The following is a 19,901-nucleotide window of genomic DNA, read 5'->3' as shown; positions in this document are numbered from 1 at the left end:
AGAAAAAATAATACAACTTCTCAGGCACTAAGTCATATGCCTGGAACACATGGTGAATAAAGGTAGTGAGTCATGAAGACTATGCGACTGATAATGCCTAACAATGGGAGCTGAGCATTTGGCACAGTTGGCCAAGTATGTCTCAGGAAATTGCTGGAAAGTTATTGGCCCCACTGTGGTGGCTTCCGACTGGGCTCTGACTGGTGGGCTGCTAAGAGCTGGTACAGAATTGTCCCACAGCTCCAGTGGAGTGAACTGCCTATGTGTTGGCTTTTGCCACTCTATATAGCCTGTGTGCAGAGGAATTCATGCTGATCGAGTCCTGGACATGTGACATGGTGGAGGAAATAGGTCCCTGGCACGGAAGATCTCTGATGTTACTGGTCCTGCCATCTGTCGTCCTTGTTGTGATCGACAGTCTGTGGAGGCAGTGCCTTGTATGTATGCAAACTCATGATACTTCAGTGTCTGAGAGGCTGCCAATCCCTTTCAATTAACAGCGGATACATGGCACACATGAAATATTTGGAAATATCTACATCTTTAAAGATACTGGGTATTCCAAAAATTTGCCAATTTTATTAGATTATAACTTTGTGGTCAGTATTTAATATATATATATATATATATATATATATATATATATATATATATATATATATATATATATATATATATATAGAGGGAAACATTCCACGTTAGGTCTTTAAATATGTCTGCTTGTGTCTGTATCTATATATATATATATATATATATATATATATGTGTGTGTGTGTGTGTGTGTGTGTGTGTGTGTGTGTGTGTGTGTGTGTGTGTGTGCGCGTCCTTTTTTCCCCGCTAAAGTAAGTCTTTCCGCTCCCGGGATTGGAATGACTCCTCACCCTCTCCCTTAAAACCCACATCCTTTCGTCTTTCCCTCTCCTTCCCTCTTTCCTGATGAGGCAACAGTTTGTTGCGAAAGCTTGAATTTTGCGTGTATGTTTGTGTTTGTTTGTGTGTCTGTCGACCTGCCAGCACTTTCATTTGGTAAGTCGTGTGTGTGTGTGTGTGTGTGTGTGTGTGTGTGTGTGTGTGTGTGTGTGTGTGTGTGTATATATATATATATATATATATATATATATATATAGTTGGAATCCAAGGGGAATTTAAAATGACACACACACACACCATTAAAGTCACATTCCCTGCACAAATTTCCAAAACTTTGAGAGGAGTAATATTACAAAAGAAGAACTTTTTACTTATCTTTGTTATCTTGATTATCTCGTTGTTGTTGATGGCTCAGTCGTGTCTAAGAGTACTTTCTTGCACCTGAAAATTTTGATTTCTTAGATTCGTGCTTACAAAATAACTGTTACAGAGTTGCCTGTTCTCCCATTCTTCTAAATCATGCTGAATTTACAATTTGCACATTCAAAAAACCAGTAATTACATTGTTGGTGACAAGTTTAGCAAACTATGTGTGTTTCCATTAGAGACATGTCCACCACTATTTACATTCTGTGGCACTCACAATATTCCAAAGGCTTTATAAAGCAAAAGAGTTCACAAGACAAAAGATGAATCATTGCCAAAATATATCATTGTTTCATAAATTAATCCAGAAATGAATTTAATTATTAGTGTTAGATTGTGCAATTGATGATATGAATTTTAAGTATACAAGAAATTTCATGATTTTGATTATTCTTAAAGGAAGAGTAATTTTAACCATTAGTACACATCGATTGTAACACATTAATTTCCTTTTTATACATTTTAGTCTGAAATATAATACATCGTATATAAAATCATATGAATTCTTTTAATGAAACAGCTGAGATAATTTTAACCTATGCGAGATTAGAGATTATCATGGTATCAGTTGCCTCTATAAACAAAAGGTAATGTTAGAGTATGATGATTCATTACACATGCTGTTATCAAATTCTTGGTTTGTATGACCGATTATCAACAGAGATTCTTCTAAAGCTGCTGAAGATGTGTAGGAAATCTGCTCTTTCATTATCAAAGTTAATAAATGGATGGCTACAGTTAAATATATAAACATATGGAATGTCCCAAATTGGTAATCACAGAAGTAAATGGAGAGAAAGCACACAAAATGAAATTAGACCAGTATCAGTTAATGATGTATGGAATTTCTTAAATGTTAATTAGAAGAGAGATTAAGTTGTATTTTGCCCAATAAATTAACTGTGATTTGGTGAGCAGGTGGGTGGTCTGGTATTCATGTGCAAACTACCTAGAATAGACCCCCTGCGGGTCCGGGGATTAGAATAGGCCCGAGGTATTCCTGCCTGTCGTAAGAGGTGACTAAAAGGAGTCCATCCCCCTCACGGGGGTAGTTAGCGCCTGCGTCCGGAGACGGACGGTTTCACGACCTATAATCGTGGTCTCTTTGGTTTTTCCCTTCTCGTTTCTTCCTTCTTTTTGTTGGTTCCTTTCCTTGCTCTTCTCCACTTCACTGTCTTCCTTACTCTTTCCCTAGACTTCTCCTTGCCTTCTCATTGCCTTCTTCTCCTTTCCTTCTCATTGCCTTCTTCTCCTTTCCTTCTCATTGCCTTCTTCTCCTTGCCTTCTCATTGCCTTCTTCTCCTTGCCTTCTCTGGTCTCCGCCTCGGCGTTTGAGACAGTCTGTCCTCTTTCTCCCTCTCTCTCTTCTTTTTCCTCTTCTTCCTTCCTCCCTGTGCATGTCTGAAGGCCGACCCACGCGTTCGCACGCGTAGCCGGTGACGGGGTAACGCGTAAGTCCCCGCCCTGGGTAGACATGTAAGGCACGCGCGTACCCCCTGGTAAAGGCCAGGCCCGGGGAGGGGTGATTGCCTGAGCTGATACCTTCTGACCATGCCGATTGGTCCCTCCGTCTGTTTCTCGGGAGGTGTGACCTGAGGTGTAAACATTCACCTAAGGCGGGAGTGCCCTCTGAGAGGGTCCCCACAAGGAAGGAGCGCACCATCGGAGACGCTGGCAATCATGGGGGATTCCTCCCCAATGGATTCTACTCCATCGCTTTCGACTTCGACCCAAAAACGGAAACGTGACCAGCCAACAGTGACAAAAGTACTACCGCCTGCCCCACAGTTCCTCGTAGTTTCTCGATCTGAGGACGGAAAGGATTTTTCCTCTGTCAACCCTTTCGTCATTCAGAAGGGCGTAGATGCCATAGCCGGATCTGTCAAATCTTGTACCAGGTTGCGTAACGGTACCTTATTACTAGAAACTGAGAGTGCCTTTCAGGCGCAAAAACTGCTTCGGGCCACACTCTTGTACACGTTCCCTGTCCGGGTGGAGGCCCACCGCACTTTGAATTAGTCTCGTGGTGTAGTCTATAGTAGCTCCCTCGACGGATTGACTGACGAGGAGCTTCAATCTTTCCTCGCTGAGCAGGGTGTGACGGCTGTCCATCGGGTCATGAAAAAGGTCAACAATGACCTTGTACCGACCCGGACACTTTTCTTGACCTTCGATAGTGTTAAGCTGCCATCGCGCATCAAGGCGGGCTACGAGGTTATTTCTGTTCGCCCCTATGTCCCGACACCTACGCGCTGCTACCAGTGTCAGCGTTTCAATCACACTCGACAGTCTTGCTCCAATGCGGCTAAATGTGTCACTTGTGGCAGGGATGCCCATGAGGGTGACTGTCCACCTCCGTCTCCTCGTTGTGTGAACTGTCAGGGTGCCCATGCCGCATCCTCCCGCGACTGTCCTGTCTATAAGGAAGAACGCTGTATCCAGGAAATTCGAGTCAAAGAGAAAGTGTCCACCTCAGCTGCTCGCAAGCTATTGGCTAGTAGGAAGCCCACGCTGCTCTCAGCGGGGAAATACAGCACTGTCCTCGCCTCTCCTCGGACTACCCGGGAGGTAGCAACCCAGACATGCGATCTGACCTTCAGCACCACGGTCGTCCGTTCGGCCAGTGCTAAGATCGCGCGGTCGACGTCTCCTCTTCCTCCCGTCACCCCACAGACACCAGCCACTTCCTCAGTTTCTGCTAAGTCGAAGACCCCGAAGTCAGATGCACGGGCCTTCAAGAAGGAACCATCCCGTGCAGACTTCCTCCGTCCCTCGACCTCCCAGCCTTCGACTGGTACTTCCACCAAACGTCCTTCTAAAAAGGCGCATAGGAAGCACAGTTCTCCTTCTCCGCCGCAGTGCCTTTCTTCTCCTGCGCCACCCAGCGGTTGCCGCCCCAGGCCGTCATCCGTTTCGCCTGGCCGCACCGCTGGTAGCCGAACATCTGGCCGTTCACCGGCGGAGGAAGCTCCCCCTCCCGGCCATCCTCCCGAGATGGCCGATGACCCTATAGACCCCATGGACGATGACTGTCCGCCTCCTGATAGCGGCGGCAGTGCTCGCTTGAAGCCAGGCCCTAAGCGGCCTTCGAGGTGACCACTTCTATCATCTTCCTTTTCTTACGATGGCACTTATTCACTGGAATATTCGCAGCATTCGCTCCAACCGAGAGGACTTGAAGTTGCTGCTCCGCTTGCATCGTTCGCTCGTCGTAGCCCTCCAGGAAACGAAGCTACGCCCATGCGATCAAATTGCCTTGGCACACTACACCTCTGTGCGTTTTGACCTACCCCCTGTGGTAGGTATCCCAGCTCATGGAGGGGTTATGTTGCTGGTCCGGGATGATATTTACTACGATCCCATCACGTTGCACACCGGAATGCAGGCAGTTGCCATCCGCATTACTCTCCCCACTTTTACGTTTTCCTTTTGTACCGTTTACGCTCCATCGTCATCTGCCGTTACCAGGGCAGACATGACGCAACTTATTGCTCAGCTACCTGCACCATTTTTGTTAACTGGAGACTTCAATGCCCACCATCCCCTTTGGGGCTCTCCAGCATCCTGCCCGAGGGGCTCCTTGTTAGCAGACCTTTTCAACCAGCTCGATCTTGTCTGCCTCAATACTGGCGCCCCTACTTTTCTTTCGGACACATCTCACACCTATTCCCATTTAGACCTCTCTATATGTACTCCCCAACTTGCACGCCGGTTTGAGTGGTATGCACTTGCTGATACATATTCGAGCGACCACTTCCCGTGTGTTATCCATCTCCTGCAGCGTACTCCCTCTCCGTGCTCCTCTAGTTGGGCCGTCTCCAAGGCAGACTGTGGGCTCTTTTCTTCCAGGGCGATCTTTCAGGATCACACCTTCACAAGCTGCGATCGTCAGGTCGCACACCTCACGGAAGTCATTCTCGCTGCTGCTGAATATTCCATCCCTCACTCTACTTCTTCTCCACGTCGCGTACCGGTCCCCTGGTGAACCGCAGCATGTAGAGACGCTTTACGTGCTCGTCGACGTGCTTTACGCACCTTTAAACGCCACCCTACAGTGGCGAATTGTATCAATTATAAACGATTACGTGCTCAGTGTCGTCGTATTATTAAAGAAAGCAAGAAAGCCAGCTGGGCTGCTTTCACAAGCACCTTCAACAGTTTTACTCCTTCTTCTGTTGTCTGGGGTAGCCTGCGCCGGCTATCTGGCACTAAGGTCCACTCCCCAGTTTCTGGCTTGAAGGTCGCGAATGAAGTCCTTGTGGCCCCTGAGGCTGTCTCCAATGCCTTCGGCCGCTTTTTCGCCGAGGTTTCGAGCTCCGCTCATTACCACCCTGCCTTCCTCCCCCGCAAACAGGCAGAGGAGGCTAGGCCACCTGACTTCCGCTCCTCGAATTGTGAAAGTTATAATGCCCCATTCACCGTGCGGGAACTCGAAACCGCACTTGGCCGATCACGGCCCTCCGCTCCAGGGCCTGATTCTATTCATATTCAGATGCTGAAGAACCTTTCTCCTGCGGGTAAAGGTTTTCTTCTTCGTACATACAATCGCATCTGGATTGAGGGACATGTTCCCGCATGCTGGCGCGAGTCTATTGTTGTCCCGATTCCTAAGCCGGGGAAGGACAAGCACTTGCCTTCCAGTTATCGACCTATCTCGCTTACCAGCTGTGTCTGTAAAGTGATGGAGCGAATGGTTAACTCTCGATTGGTTTGGCTGCTCGAGTCTCGACGCCTACTTACCAATGTACAATGTGGATTTCGTAGGCGCCGCTCTGCTGTTGACCATCTGGTTACCTTGTCGACCTTCATTATGAATAACTTCTTGCGGAAGCGCCCGACCGCGGCTGTGTTCTTTGATTTGGAGAAGGCTTATGACACCTGTTGGAGGGCGGGCATTCTCCGCACCATGCATACATGGGGCCTTCGCGGTCGCCTCCCTCTTTTTATTCGTTCCTTTTTACTGGATCGACAGTTTCGGGTACGTGTGGGATCTGTCCTGTCCGACACCTTTCGCCAGGAGAATGGGGTGCCACAGGGCTCAGTTTTGAGCGTCGCTCTCTTCGCCATCGCGATCAATCCAATAATGGATTGCCTCCCAGCTGATGTATCAGGCTCCCTTTTCGTGGACGATTTTACCATCTACTGCAGCGCGCAGTGTACACGTGTCCTGGAGCGCTGTCTTCAGCGTTCTCTTGACCGTCTTTACTCCTGGAGTGTCGCCAATGGCTTCCGTTTTTCTGCCGAGAAGACGGTCTGTATTAACTTCTGGCGCTACAAAGAGTTTCTCCCACCGTCCTTACGACTCGGTCCCGTTGCTCTCCCAATCGTGGAGACAATCAAATTTTTAGGCCTTACCTTTGACAGGAAACTTAGCTGGTCTCCACATGTCATATTTGGCCGCCCGTTGTACCCGTTCTTTAAATGTCCTCCGTGTTCTCAGTGGTATGTCGTGGGGAGCGGATCGAACCGTCCTACTTCGTCTATATCGGTCGATCGTCCGCTCCAAGCTAGATTATGGGAGCTTCGTATACTCCTCTGCACGGCCATCCATCTTACGCCGCCTCAACTCCATACAACATCGGGGTGTACGACTTGTGATCGGAGCATTTTATACCAGTCCCGTAGAGAGTCTTCATGCTGACGCTGGCGAATTGCCACTCACCTACCGGCGCGATATACTGCTTTGTCGGTATGCCTGTCGGCTACTGTCAATGCCCGACCATCCGTCTTATCGTTCCTTTCTTGACGACTCTCTTGACCTTCAATACGGGTTGTATGTCTCTGCCTTGCTACCCCCTGGAGTTCGCTTTCGTCGCCTCCTTCAGCACCTTCATTTTTCACTCCCTGCAATCTTTCGAGTGGGCGAGAGCCGCACGCCACCTTGGCTCCAGGCTCAGGTCCGCGTTCACCTCGACCTCAGCTCGCTCCCAAAAGAGGTCACCCCCGGTTCGGTCTACCACTCCCGTTTTTTGGAACTTCGTTCGAAGTTCATCGACATGACTTTAATTTATACAGATGGCTCTAAGACCAATGACGGGGTCGGGTGTTCCTTTATTGTTGGGGCACAAAGTTTCCAATACCGGCTCCATGGCCATTGTTCGGTCTTCACAGCTGAGCTCTTTGCCCTCTACCAGGCTGTTCTTTACATCTGCCGCCACCGACATTCTGCTTATGTCATCTGCTCAGATTCCCTGAGCGCCATCCAGAGCCTCAGTGATCCGTACCCGGTTCACCCTTTCGTACACCGGATCCAACGCTCTCTTCAGCAGCTGGTGGACGTCGGTACGCCGGTTAGCTTTATGTGGGTTCCTGGCCATGTCGGTATCCCTGGGAACGAAGCTGCAGATGCCGCGGCCAAGGCTGCGGTCCTCCAGCCTCGGACAGCTTCTTGTTGTGTCCCTTCGTCCGATTTTAGCAGGGTCATTTGTCGGCGCGTTGTGTCGCTGTGGCATGCCGATTGGGCTGCACTTACCGACAACAAGCTTCGGGCCTTAAAACCTCTTCCCGTGGCTTGGACGTCCTCCTCACGCCCTTCTCGGCGGGAGGAGGTCGTTTTAGCAAGGTTACGAATTGGACACTGCCGGTTCAGCCATCGCCATCTGCTGACGGCTGCGCCGGCGCCGTTCTGCCCATGTGGGCACTTGCTGACGGTTAGACACATTTTAATGTCCTGTCCAGATCTTAACACACTGCGCCTCGATCTTAACCTGCCTAATACTTTAGATGCCATTTTAGCGGATGACCCACGAGCAGCTGCTCGTGTTCTTTGTTTTATCAATTTGACAAACCTCGCTAAGGACATTTGATGATGTTTTTTAGTCCTATGCCTGTCAGTCTGTCTTTTATTGTGTTTTCCCTTTTAGTTGTTGTTGTCAACTTGTGCCTCGCGGTGCATTCTTAGAGTAGTCAGGGCGCTAATGACCATTGAAGTTGTGCGCCCGAAAACCACAAAAAAAAAAAAAAAAAAAAAAAAAAAAAAAAATACCTAGAATAGGGATTGAGGAAAGGATTAGAGAGGGAGAAAGGTATCTAAAGGAGAAAAATGATTTCCCTTCTTAGTCATATTTTGATATGCATGAAACTAAATGTTAGTCACTGTATTGCCATTGAATTGCAGTTGTGCTTTATTTATGAGATAACTGCAAACTGTGTTTATTGCTAAATTGAAATCATTACAATAGTCCATTCCTTTCATAACATAAGTTTACTCTTAAATAACAGCTATCAGATTATGAAGAGCTGTATGAGAAATATCAAGGGCAGTTGATGAAATTTAAGGATGAAGAAATTCAGATTAATAGTGACTGTATTCAACTTGATGCCCAACTGAAGGAAGCTCTGGAACACGTTAAGGACGATATTGCTAACCTATGTGAGGAAAAGGATTCTCTCCAGTACAAGCTCACTAAAATTCAGGAAGTTGTTGATGGAAAGAAATCACAGGTACTTTCTGTAGTCCATACTGATTGCTAGATAATTCTTTACAATGTCATTTTATATATTAATATTTCTACATACAGATATATAATGTTCAACTAATTATTAACACTATAAGCTATCAAAATGATCTGCAGTTGTAGTTAACTGAGTTTTTTAAACTGATTATTTTGATAAACTTCTCTACTTTAAAACCAATATTGCTACACAAGAAACTGCAAGGAAATGAACTGATATGTAATGGCATATCATTTAAAAACTTATATAATCATACTAGTTGAGAATTTTCTTTAGAAGTGGCTTGTTTGGACTGCAATAATCACTATGAATGATTTGAAATTTCCTCTCAGGTTAGTGGTATTGCTACTGTTACAGAACAATTACAAACATCATCATCTTCATTATATCAATTGAAAATTTTTGCAAATCATCATCTTCCCCACTGAACAGTAAATTTTATTTAAACACATCCAAAAAACTTTCTCATCACCCCAGTGACCAGAACTCCTGAAGATAGACGTTGACTGTGGATATTATATTACAGACACAGTCTGTTTGACTGTTCAGAGATTTCACTAAAGCCACCCAAAGATGTAAACAACCATGCATGAGCAGCGCTTATTAGACAGAGGAGGTCCAACGGAAAATGAGTTCCAGTCATTCCGCCAGGAAGGAGGTACATTGCTCATGTTGCCTGTAGTTCAACCATGTCTATACAGTCAATACCATGGTTTGATGGCATCCGCATTGTTACTTTGTGCCAGGAATGGCTCTCAACAAGGGAAGTGTCCAGGCATCTCAGAGTGAACAAAAGCAATGTTGTTGATACATGGAGGACAAACAGAGAGACAGGAACTATCGATGGCATGCCTCACTCAGGCCATCTGAGGGCTACTACTGTAGTGGATGACTGTTACATACAGATTATGGCTTGGAGGAACCCTGACAGCAATGCCACCATGTTGAATAATGCTTTTTGTGCAGCCACAGGACGCTGTGTTATGACTCAAACTGTGCGCAATGGGCTGCATGATGCACAACGTCACTCCTGATGTGCATGGTGAGGTCCATCTTTGCAACGACAACACCATGCAGCGCAGTACAGATGGGCCCAACAACATGCTGAATGGACCGCTCAGGATTGGCATCATGTTCTCTTCACTGATGAGTGTCACATGTCCTTCAACCAGACAATCATCTGAGATGTGTTTGGAGGCAACCTGGTCAGGCTGAACACCTTAGACACATTGTCCAGTGAGTGCAGCAAGGTGGAGGTTCCCTGCTGTTTTGGGGTGGCATTATTTGGCGGCAAAGTATGCCGCTGGTGGTAATGGAAGGTGCTGTAATGGCTGTACGATAGGTGCATGCCATCCTCTGACTGATAGTGCAACCATATTGGCAGCATATTGGCGAGGCATTCGTCTTCATGGATGACAATTCGCTCGCCAATTGTGGATATCTTGTCAATGCCTTCCTTCAAAATACTGATGTTCGACTAGCGTGGGCAGTGTGTTCGCCAGACATGAACCCTATCAAACATGCCTGGTATAGATTGAAAAGGGCTGTTTATGGATGGTGTGACGCACCAACCACTCCAAGGGATCTACGCTGAATCCCCACTGAGGAGTGGGACAACCTGGACAAACAGTGCTTTGATGAACTTGCGGATAGTATGCCTCGATGAATACAGGCATGCATCAATGCAAGAGGACGTGCTACTGGGTATTAGAGGTACTGGTGTGTACAGCAATCTGGACCACCACCTCTGAAGGTGGTACAACATGCAATGTGGGGTTTTCATGAGCAATAAAAAGGGTGGAAATGATGTTTATGTTGATCTCTATTCCAATTATCTGTACAGGTGGTGGAACTCTCTGAACCGAGGTGATGCAAAACTTTTCTTGATGTTTGTATTTAGATTACGTCAAAACTACGTAAAACTGTGATGCCTGTAAGGCAGAAAAATGATATACAAAATAAACATATGCAAAAATATTAAGAAACTAGTATGAAATTATAGCAAGTGAACATTTTGAAACATTATTAATTTTACAGTTGCGTCATAGCATGTCCAATGATTGCAACCATCTAATACCCTGTGATCCCAATGGGGAATCATGAAGACAAAATTATATCAATTACAGCACACACAGTCATCATATGTGTCTGGAATGAGAAGAATCCCTAACATGTGGTACTGTGCAAAGTACCCCTGACAGTCACGGCACACACACACACACACACACACACACACACACACACACACACACACTCTTGAAGTATTGCAACACCAGCAAAATAGAAAAGCCATCTTTGGAAGCAAAATTATTCATTTAGTAACTCAAATACTAAAATTTTTGTTTTCTGCTTTGGCACAGTCTCTCTTTATTCTGTTTTTCTCTTTTCAGTATGAAGTAGCAAAATCTGAGTTAGAAGTATATGTTCTTCCTGAAAGTACAGAGAAAGAGAAGTTAAAGCTTTTGATTCAGAATCTCGAGAAAATGACTGAACGTCTCTTAAAAACAAAGGAGTAAGTATATTCAACTAGATAACCGTTTTCACAGGAGTATTATGGTATTTTGTACATTCTAAGTGCAATCTAAAAAAAAATAAGATTGATGATCATGACAGTTCAGAATTAAGGCCACATGTCTAATTTTGATAAGTTATCAAAGTTCTTTCTGATTGTGATGTACACAAACACTTTAAAATAGGTAATACAATCTTTATGTAGAATTTATACCCACATGTAATGTTCAGAGTGAAACTCTATATTTTACTCCAGAACTCTTCAACTTCCTTCCCTCAGAAATAAAACAATACAGTGGGTCCTGCTGGAATAAAATTAAACAATCTCACCAAAATATTCTGTAAACTACTTGCTTCTTTTAATTCATGGAATGCTTCTTGACAGTGGTATTGTGAGTGGTAATGCCCTTTTTAAAGAAGTCCTAGTTCTTACAGTACAAGAGGTACTACTACTTGAATGTTAGAGATCATCGTCAGGTTGGATGAAAGACAGATATTGAACCACTTCACAGACATGCTGCTAGATTTTCTACTGGTTGTTTTGATCACTGCGCAAGTGTTATGGGAATTCCTGGATGGAAGAAACAATTCTGTTCATGAAAAACTATTAAGAATTTATAGAGAACCTGCATTTGTGACAGGCTATAGAATGATCTTACTGGCACCCACATCCATCTCACATAAGTACCACAAAGAAAAGATAAGAGACATTAGAGCTTGTATGGAGGCATATAGACACTTGTTTTTCCTTCATTCCATTTCTCTAAGATAGACACCATTTATACTGCAAAAACTCGTGAAGTGTCAAGAACTATATTTATTCATCATCCTTCTGTGTATCACTCCTTTATTGATAGTGAAGGCAATATTAAGTTAATTACAGCATGCACATACAATTACTCAATCCTTCTTCCCATGCTCTGTATTTGACTGGAATAGGAAGAACCTCTAACATGTCATAGTATGCTTGAGTATCCCCAGCCATTCCCTTCATAGTGGTTTATTATGTATGTATGTAGATATACATACATGGATAAATAAGTAGATAAATAGATAACTGGTACCATTTGAAAATTTGAAAATAAGCAGCATGCAACTGTAGCAAAACAGAACCTGAATTTTAAATGGGAAAAGGAGCAGTCTCCCATAGTAGTGGTTCTTCTGTAAACCCCACCTAGGGCAGTGACTGTTTTGTTCTTACATGTGTGTTGACCACAAGGCACTGAACCAACATAGTACAACTTTTTTCTGTGCTGCAATTACTGTCTCTTCTTATTCTATTCCCTCACTCTATCTTTGCCTGCTCTCTTGATGATAATCTAGATCTCACCTTGGTCTTGTTTTGGCTTTTCCTTTTTGAGGCCTTATGTTACTTCCTACCTTTCTTAACTTGTTCTAGTCCCTACCCTTATTTAAAATCCATTCTTCTCCAAATTTCTCTGAAGTATGAATTGTGCAGAAAAGGCCAGATGCTGTGGCACATAGGTACCTGGCAGGGTGCTTCAACCCTGACATCCAGTTCTGGGTGAACCACCTATTAGACTCAGAACCTAATTGGGTAGCCAGTTCATTGGAAGGAACTATCATGAGCCTCCACAACTTCAGTCTACCTAAAAAAGCTGGGATTGTATTGCTGGCATCTGAACTTCAATGTGCATTTATATCAAGGAATAGGTGGTCATTCCCATTGGGGCACTGGTACTTTGGGCAACACTCATAGTGCCAGGTGGCTATTGCCATGGCTGGGTGGTGCCCATTGAGAGAGCTCCTGGTTATAACAGTACACACCAGGCAGTCAGTCTGACATGTAGCTACTCAAACTTATTGTAGCTAGCATTTGTGAGACTCCAGCAGTCTCTCCATTTTGGAACTCTTACTGCGATAGATTCCAGTAAGGCATAGTTCCGACTGGAACTATATGATATTTAATATGATATGCAGTGTGACTCATGATATTCCACAGAAACAACCTGCATCAGTGGAAGCACCTTAACTGGTTCACATTGAGACACCAGTGATAGAACACAGAAACATCTCTGTTGTATCACCCAGCACAACACAGAATGCCAGATTCTCTATGCAACATGAGGAGAATCTCATGTCATCAGATGAACTAAAAAAAATTGTTTTATATAGATAAAGCAAAGCTATGCCCATCTATGTGGATGTGATGTACATGTACACAACAAACAAACAAATAATTAAAATTTCAGAAAAATTGGATGGTTTATTTGAGAGAAATTGCTTTACAAGTTGAGCAGGTCAGTAATGTATTGTTCCTCCACTGGCCCTTGTGCGAGCAGTTACTCTGGTTGACATTGATTGACACAGTTGTTGGATGTCATCATGTGGGATATTGTGCCAAATTCTGTCCAATTGGCATGTTAGATTGTCAAAGTCCCAAGATGGTTGGGGGACCCTACCTATAATGCTTCAAATGTTCTCAACTGTGGAGAGATCTGGCAATCTTACTGGCCAAGGTAGTATTTAGTGAGTACAAAGAAAAACAATAGAAACTCTCCCAATGCACAGATGGGCATTACTGGGGACAGATCCAGAAACATCTTTGGCCTGTAATCTCATTGGTTAGAGTAGAATTGTCTTCAGTGATGAGTCCCACTTTGAACTGAGCCCTGACAACCAGCAAATATGTATCTGAAGATGTGCTGGGTTGCAGCAGGATGCAAACAGGACTGTGACCCACCATATAGTCCAACAACTAGGAGTGATGATCTGAGATGCCACTTCTTATCATAGCAGGACCCCTTTGATTGTCATCTGCAGCACTCTTACAGCACAGAACTGCACTGATGATATTCTATGACCTGTTTTGCTGCCCTTCATGGCAAACCTGGGCCTACAGTTCAGCAAGATAATGTCCACCTACACATGGCAAGAGTTTTCACTACTTATCTTCATGCTTGTCAAACCCTACTTTGGCCAGCAAGAACAATGGATCCTACGCAATTGAGAACATTTGGAGCATTATGGACGGGGCCCTCCAATGATCTCGTGATTTTGACGATCTACAGTAACACACCAAATGGACAGAATTTGGCATGATATCCCTTAGGATGACACCAAACAACTCTATCGATCAATCCTGAGCTGAATAGCTGCTTGCATAAGGGCCAACTGCTCAGTTTGTGAATCTCTTTCTGTTGAATAAATCGCCCATTTTTTCTGAAATTTTAATCACTTGTTTATCTGTACATGTACATCACACCTACTGTGTTGCTACAACAGGATCCAAATATATTACTTATCCTAGTAATTACTTATTTTCAAGGATACCTTTGGTGGATTTTATTTATAGATTGGCAATCATCCATCCTCCCCACAAAGTAGACCACATATGCTCAATAATATTGAAACCTGGTTACTGAGGTGGCCAGGGAAGATGTGACAGTTCATTCTCAGGCTCATAAAACTAAGCCTGGATGATGTGAGCTGTGTGAATAGAGGCCCTGTCATCTTGGAACACTGCATCACCATTGGGGATCAGAAATTGTGATACAGGATGGACCCAAACCAGCAAAATGGCCACATAATTACAGATTCATATCATTAACATCAATATGCAGTAGGATTTTGGAACATACATTGAGTTCAAACATTATGAATTACCTCAAAGAGAATGGTCTATTGACACACAGTTGACACGGATTTAGAAAACATCATTCTCATGAAAGACAACTACCTCTTTATTTACACAAAGTGTTGAGTGCTGTTGACAAGGGATTTCAAATTGATTCCATATTGCTAGATTTCCAGGAGGCTTTCAACACTGTACCTCACAAACAGCTTGCAGTCAAATTGCATACTTATGGAATATCATCTCAGTTACGTGACTGCATTAGTGGTTACCTGTCAGAGAGGTCACAGTTTGTATTACCCGTTGGAAAGTCATTGAATAAAACAGAAGTGATTTCTGGCAGTCCCCAGGCCATCTGCCATTCCTTATCTACACAAATGAATCAGGTGAAAATCTGAGGAGCCGTCTTAGATTGTTTACAGATGATGCTGTTGTTTATCATCTAGTAAAGCCATCAGAAGATCAAGGAACATTGCAACAAAATGTTGAAAAAAATCTGTATGGTGTGAAGATTGGCAGTTGACCATAAATAATGAAAAGTGTGAGGTCATCCACATGAGCACTGAAAGGAATCCATTAAACTTTGATTACACAATAAATCAGTCAAATCTAAAAGCCACAAATTCAACTACATACCTAGGAATTACAATTAGGAACAACTTAAATTGGAAGACCACCTAGAAAATATTGTGGGCAAAGCGAACCAAAGACTGTGTTTTATTGGCAGAACACTTAGAACATGCACTAGATCTACTAAAGAGACTGTCTACACTATGCTTGCCTGTCCTCTTTTGGAATACTGCTACCTGGTGTGGGATTCTTACCAGATAGGATTAATGGAGTACATGAAGAAAGTTCAAAGAAGAGCAGCAAGTCTCGTATATAGAGAAATATTGGAGAGTGTGTCTCTGACATGATACAGGATTTGGGGTGGACATCATTACAACAAATGCATTTTTCACTGTGGTAGAATCTTCTCACAAAATTTCAGTCACCAACTTTCTCCTCCGAATGTGAAAATATTTTGTTGACACCAAGCTACATTGGGAGAAATGATCAACGTAATAAAATAAGGGATATCAGAACTTGCATGGTAAGACATAGGTGTTTGTTTTTTTCCACAAGCTGTTAGAGTCCGAAAAATAATTTTTGTGAAGGTGTTCTATGAAACCTCTACCAAGTACAAAGTGTATTTGCATGGGACCCATCAAGTACGATGATATGGCTCCCAAAGTCATCACTGAACCCCCACCATGTTTCATTCTAGGGATGTAAACTCAGCCAGAAAATGGAAACCGTGTGAAACAAGACCATCCAACCAAATAACATTCTTGCATTGGTCCATAGTCCAGGTTTTGTGGCTTTGGCACCATGTTTTCCTCATATGGGCACTTGAATCATTGATGAGTAGTCTTGGAACTGTAGTTCACACTGCAGTTCCATAATTATGGAGCTGCTTTTGTGTTGTTTTGGTGCTGAAAGTATTAACAAGTGGCACATTCAGTTCTGCAGTGACTTCTGCAGCTGTCATCCCTTTATTTTTCATCACAGTTCTCTTCAGTGACCATGTGTCATGATCATTCACACATTGAGACTTAGAGGATGATGATCTCCCACTTTCCCTGTGTGCTGATAAATCTTCAATTCGGTACTCCTTGAAACACCATACACTTTGGCTACCTTGGTTACAGAAAGCACCCACAATATGAGCATCAACAATTCACCTATGTTTGAATTCCCTTAGCTCTGACATAAGACTTGAAACTACCCAGAACATTGTTTTGACAACACCTGATGCTTACAGCGTATTGAGGACATTCCACAGGTGCCGTTCATTGTCAAATACAATAGTGCAGGCTCCAGGCTTCATTAGCATTTGCATTTACGTTCAAGCATGTATTTCTTCTGGTGTTCCCATATTTTTGTCCATCCACTGTATTTATGTAATTACCACAAAATTTCATTTTATTATATCTTTCATATTAGGGGACTTCAAAAAGTAAGATACACATTATTGTGGCAGGTCAAGTCACTTTAATTGAATGCTCCACTACACTCAAATGTGACACAGAGATATGACACTAGTTTTCAACATTTTCACCAAGTCTCTGCAAATAACTGTCAGAACATCCTACCAATTGTTCAGTTCCTTAATGATAAAAATCCAATAGTTGGTCATAGTCATTCAAGAACCAATGTGCGAACATCTTTATCAGGAAATCTTAGATTGCCTGAACTTTCCCATCCATGGTCAGTGTCAATGTTGGTGGCCTTCCTTATTTAATGGCATCACCCACGTCTGTGCCACCTTGGTTTAATTGTTGGCAACATTTCACATTGGCTGGATGCAACATTGCTTGTGGTCCACAAACTGCCAAAGTTTCATGGTGAATCTGTGTGCAATTCAGATGGTTCTCACACAAGAATCATACCATCCTGTATACTTGAAATTGAGTATATTCCCAGTTGACACACCATTTCACTCCCACAGTGCAATGCATTTGTTATCCAAACCACAGCAGAAGTGTGTGTGTGTGTGTGTGTGTGTGTGTGTGTGTGTGTGTGTGTGTGTGTGTGTGTGTGTAAAAAACCCTCAACACATACTGTCCTCTAATAATGAGCTACTCTTATCCTGCAATGGCCTTAGCACACAATGACAAGCATAACTTACTTTTTGAAGTCCCTGTATAATGGTCTATTCTGTTATTTTTTATGTAACTGTAAAAAACAGTTCCATTTTCCTGCAAAAGAGACAAATTTTGCATCTACACAAATGTGAAACCCTTATGTCCATACAACCCACCAATGAAATGACTTTCTGGTTTTATCTGTCATCTTAGGTAGATGCATGTCATGGAACATCCTTTCTGTTGGCGATGACATAGGCTTTGTTGTTCTGGAGTATTCCCTCATTGGAAATGCATCATCTGTGCCATCACATTCCTCATTTTTTTTCTGGACTCTCATCTTCCTTTTGCATTCTCTTATCAGAATGAGAAAGTATAGGTCATTGCCTAATGTAGAACCAGCTCTGTTTCAAAGACAATATATTGCTGTATTTTTTTTTATGACATAAACTATCACTTAATGATAAATAGTACATATGTTGGAACTTAAATAGTGACAACACTGCTTTGCAAACACTATGCAATGGACTCTACTATTGTTGCTGATACCACACATTGTTGACCTACCTTACCTACGAGCAAATGGACTCACATGTCCCACATCACTGGCGAGTGCACAATCAAGGGAAACACAGTCACTTGTGAGTGAGCAGTCTAACGTAATGGTGGCACTACATTTGCGAAACAGGAACAACAGAGCTGGATCAAGATTGAATGTGCCAGAGGTCATACAGCATGACAGTGTCATAAAGGTCTTCAAGAGGCATGTGGGGAATCAGTATTGCCATACAGAACAGTGGCACATTGGGTAAAAACCTTCAAAAAAGGTTGGCAAACTGTGGCAGACATGCATCAGGCAGGTTGTCCTTGCGTTTCTGAAGTAGTAGTGCATGCTGTTAGTGCATAAGTGGACAGTGATCAATGCCATATGATTCGTGAGCTTCCCCACAAAACCGGATTAGCATAAAACTGTGTCTCACGACCTGAAGGAACACCTGGGCATACAAAAAATAGTATCCTAATGGGTTCCGCATGATTTCATGGAAATGCAGAAATGGATGCGTTGCGGTGCTGCTCAGATGCCCTTGGAGGTCTGAGTGTGAAGGAAAGGCTTTCTTATGCGAAATCATAACACTGGATGAGACATGAGCCACATCGTATGAGCCAAAACTGAAATGCCAATCCAACAAATGGCGTCATTATGGGTCACCGCGAAAGTAGAAAGTGCATCAGAGTCCTAGTATGGTGAAAGTTATGGTGATTCTCATGTATGACTGTGATGGTGTTATCCTAACGCATTACATTCCTTCACAGCAGACTGTCAGTGAACAGTATTACTGTTCATTTTTGGAGCATCACCTGTGACCAGCTTTGTGAAAGAAGTGGCAACACTTTCTGCGCAACCCACCCATCATTTTGCACAACAATGTGAGGGGCCCATACAGCACAAGCTTGGCTACTCTGGTCCATGTACTGTGCCATTCATCATACACCCAGACTTACATCCTTGTGACTTTGATTTGATCTCGAAGATGAAGGAACCACTTCGTGGCATTTGCTTCAGAACTGTTCCAGATATTCGACAGGCAGTAGACCGCTCCATTTGCACCATCACCAGAACAGGCTCTGCTAATGGTATGCTACACCTTCTGCATTGCTGGCAACGGGTTCTACACAACACTGGCGACTACTTTGAAGGACAGTAACAGGGAAAACATGTAACTCCTTTGTATCAGTTGTGAATAAATAGTTGACATTATTTAAGTTCCAACCCTCGTATATAAGCATGTTACAGTATATTGTGGAGATACGACTAAAACAAGCTGAAATTACCATATTTCTTGAAGCCATGCTAAAATAGTGATAAACAGCTTTCTACAATAGAGTCTGAAACCTACTGGGAGCTTGCAGAAATGAAAAAAAAGTGATGCACAGAAAGCACATGCAAATGGTGGAAAGTACCTCCTACAGTGATGCACAGTAGCTGTAGTTAATTGCCTGAGCTATAAAAAAATAAGTCAAGGCTAACACATATGATAAATGAGGACTGAGGACAACTCACTGAATAGTGGAGACATTTGTTAATAAGCAGACACACAAAAAAATGAAAAATTTGCTAGATTTTGGACAAAATGTTTAATGAACTAAAGTATAAATCCAGGTGTGTGCATGCTGCCCCCCTGCCCCCACTACTCCCCTGTCCATTCACTACTCCCCACCATCCCTTCCACTTACCCCTGCTGCCGAGCACCCCCTCCCTCCCCACTCGTAGTGGTGACCATACTTTGCAAGCCACCTGACTGTGTGTGGCAGAGAGTACCTTGAGTTTATCTATCAGTTCTCCCTTCTATTCCAGTCTCGTATTGTTCGTGGAAAGAAAGATTGTTGGTATGCTTCTGTGTGAGCTCTAATCTCTC

The 19,901-nt window shown here is 43.5% G+C and overlaps 1 protein-coding gene across 1 annotated transcript in view; it reads left to right on the top strand.

Moving 5' to 3' along the window:
* The window catches only part of LOC124555848 (structural maintenance of chromosomes protein 4-like), a 68,008-nt gene that overhangs the window by 19,756 nt on the left and 28,351 nt on the right, over positions 1–19,901 (top strand). Inside the window, exons 4-5 of the mRNA XM_047129914.1 lie at positions 8,518–8,739; positions 11,142–11,263. Coding sequence (XP_046985870.1) covers positions 8,518–8,739; positions 11,142–11,263 — 344 coding nt within the window. The remainder of the gene's footprint in view (positions 1–8,517; positions 8,740–11,141; positions 11,264–19,901) is intronic.

Source organism: Schistocerca americana, chromosome X, assembly GCF_021461395.2.
Source record: "Schistocerca americana isolate TAMUIC-IGC-003095 chromosome X, iqSchAmer2.1, whole genome shotgun sequence".
NCBI classification, from domain to species: Eukaryota; Metazoa; Arthropoda; class Insecta; order Orthoptera; family Acrididae; genus Schistocerca; species Schistocerca americana.
Note: the sequence above shows the minus strand (reverse complement) of the source record. Positions and strands in the feature narration are given on the sequence as shown.